At 51.8% G+C, this 2,741-nt stretch overlaps 1 protein-coding gene across 1 annotated transcript in view; it reads left to right on the top strand.

The window, feature by feature from the left end:
• Window positions 1-249: 249 nt before the first annotated feature.
• The window catches only part of LOC106750832 (cholecystokinin receptor-like), a 29,172-nt gene continuing 26,680 nt past the window's right edge, over window positions 250-2,741 (top strand). Inside the window, 2 exon segments of the mRNA XM_014631433.1 lie at window positions 250-265; window positions 268-614. Of these exon segments, the coding sequence (XP_014486919.1) occupies window positions 250-265; window positions 268-614 (363 nt within the window).

Raw genomic sequence — 2,741 nt, 5'->3', positions numbered from 1 at the left:
CTTCCGGAGGGAAGATCGCCGACTTGAGCGCGTTCGTGGGCGGCTCTCGGAAACGCGGAAAGCGCGAGTCGGGAAATTAACGAGCAATGAACGAACGTATATACGTGGATCCTGTGTGTTCGCGCGCGTGTTCCGTGCGCGCGAGTGATAAAGGAGAGCCGTGATGAAGCTCGTGATAAAAAAGAATAAGCCGACGAGGGTGATATCACGACGCGACGTAACGGCCGGCGGCACAGGGACACCTTCGATATGAGCGCATGGGTCGACGAGGGGATGAGAGATCGAAGTGCACGGGTGACAAGAAAATGTCGATTCAAGGGCGCAATCTGTCCGATAACCTGGTTTCCACCGAGTATTTTGGTGCTTTGGAGACCGATGGCTACTCGCCGATCGTTACCGGCCTGCCCCGGTTCACCACCGTCACTTCCGGCATCGCGAACGTCAGCCTGCCGTTCGGCCAGCAGTCGAGCCAAGACCGCCTCATGAAGACTCTGATTATACCGCTTTACGGTATAATCTTCTTCCTCTCCATCGTGGGGAACTCGTTGGTGCTCATCACCCTGGCGAAGAACAGAAAGATGCGCACGGTGACGAACGTGTATCTGCTGAACTTGGTGAGTAGCCCGAAAGCGTCCGCGCGACCTCCGTCGGACGGAAGGACCGCGCGCAGTTTCCCGGGTCGGAATTTCTCGAAATTCCTACAAGTGTCTCTAATTTTCCATTAGAAAGTCGAATCTTCCCGAATACAGGAGCTCTCGGAACTTCCTGATGTGAAATCTCGTTCGAAACAGTGGCGAAAGTGCCACCGCTCGCGATGGTAAGGTGGGGTGTGTGTGTGCTTCATTCAAACTTAAAACAAATATTCCGACTTCCCGCGAGTTCTCGAATGTTTCAATCGATTAGAATGAAATTGTGACGATCCCCGATGAAAACTTGACGATGGAAAAGTGAAATTTACGCCTCGATGTCTGGCGAAAATATTGATCGGGCGATGCAGGATGGAGAATTCATTCCGCATGATGAAAAATCGCTTGAGGTCGAGTGACTCGGCTGTCGCTCCATTTGTCGAGTGATATTCCACTCTCGACGAAGTTGAGCGAATTGAACGTCATCAGGACGATAGAATATTAAATGATGGAAAATCGGTGGCTTCTTTAAGAGACAAAAGAAGCAGCGGGCTGTTTTTTAGCATCCGAAGCCGATAGAGCGTTATACCTTGAGATTTCCCATTGGTCCTGCGAGTTGGACGGAATCTGCAAGATTAAGATGGGAGCAACATTTCGACTCGGGTTCGTCGACGGAGCGAGCGTGGATACGACAGGCCGGCTTTATCGACGCGCAGCGCACTCGGTGCTTTAAAATTCGCGCTGTGACACGATCGTCATTATCGATGCAGCGGACGATGGGATTCCCCCGAATCGCCCTGACTTGCGTCGATTGATTTCAGATTGTTCTCTGCATTTTGCAAGCGTACTCGCCGCATGACGGTATTTAGCGGTAACAAGCTCGACGATATGGCCGAAATTATAGCCGCTTGCGTTGTACAATGGCTCGCTGTAATCGACCTTAATTGAATCCACCCGAGCTTTGCATAAATCCCGCCGGATATCGCGTCGTATTTAGCGCGAAATTGAAATTCTTGCCAGTCGCCACTCGGTATTTGTCTCTTCGCGCGCGCGTCTCTTTTTCTTTTCGCAACCAGCGACAAACGAAAAAAGAGAGGAGATAATATTATCTCTCTCTCTCTCTCTCTCTCTCTCCTATTAATAATATTTAACTGCACGCCCGCACATGGAAGTAGCTCGGCGAAGCTGTTCTTCGACCTTCTCTTTTTTTCTTTTTTTACCAAGAATCGCTCGCAACGACACCGGTTATCTCGGATTGCGGCGTCTCGCCGTTCTCGTCTCGGCTCACAGTCGAATAAATTCCACTTCGTGTACTTTTCCCAAGCGCTGTAAAAGAATATGAGGAGTGCAACGTTGAAATCACCCGGGTGGGTTCGCACTCTCCCGACTCTCGGTCGGTTGATTATTTCCGGGATTGGAGTAATAATATCGCATCCGGCCCGGCGAGCCGCACGTGTGCACGTGTACGCGGCGGCTGATATGTTATTTAAAAATCACGTGCAAGCATTACATTCGCAAGCACAGATCCGCGTGGTCTCTCGCGATCAGATACGCGAAGCTGAAATATGACATTGCGTGTTCGCCTCGCGTAATAATTCTTGCAACTTTTACGGCCGTCTCGCGCAGGTATTCTCGGCGCGCGAACAAAAATATTCGCGCGCGACGACTCGCGCTCGGGGTTAATAAATAAAGACGGAGGATGATAAGGTAGACAACGGACGGGGAGAGGGGGGGGGACTCATGACAGTGGCGGTTGGCCGCGACTGTCCTCTGCGCGTCTGTTTGCCAAACCATTTTTGCATATTTCGTGTGGCGCGCCGGAGAGGAAGTGCCGGCTTTTTCTCGGCTGCACCGCCTGCGGGGGCGATTCGTCACGCATGCATTGTCATCATTCCGCAGGAACGAAGAGAAATGTCGGTCACGTTCGCGTATGTCGGAAGTCTGAAATCTTTTTCTGCCGCTGTGTTCAATGACGGGCCGGGTGATTGGTTGCGGAGAAAGCGGACCGGCGAGAGGATTCGTACGTACCTTTTTTTACCTCGGCGACCGGCCGTTTTGCCACGTCAATCTCGTTTCGCTACGTGAGAATCGTTTCTTTTTCGGGGGGGGGGGGGG

Source organism: Dinoponera quadriceps, unplaced genomic scaffold (assembly GCF_001313825.1).
Source record: "Dinoponera quadriceps isolate SergipeBrazil2010 unplaced genomic scaffold, ASM131382v1 scaffold6593, whole genome shotgun sequence".
NCBI classification, from domain to species: Eukaryota; Metazoa; Arthropoda; class Insecta; order Hymenoptera; family Formicidae; genus Dinoponera; species Dinoponera quadriceps.
Note: the sequence above shows the minus strand (reverse complement) of the source record. Positions and strands in the feature narration are given on the sequence as shown.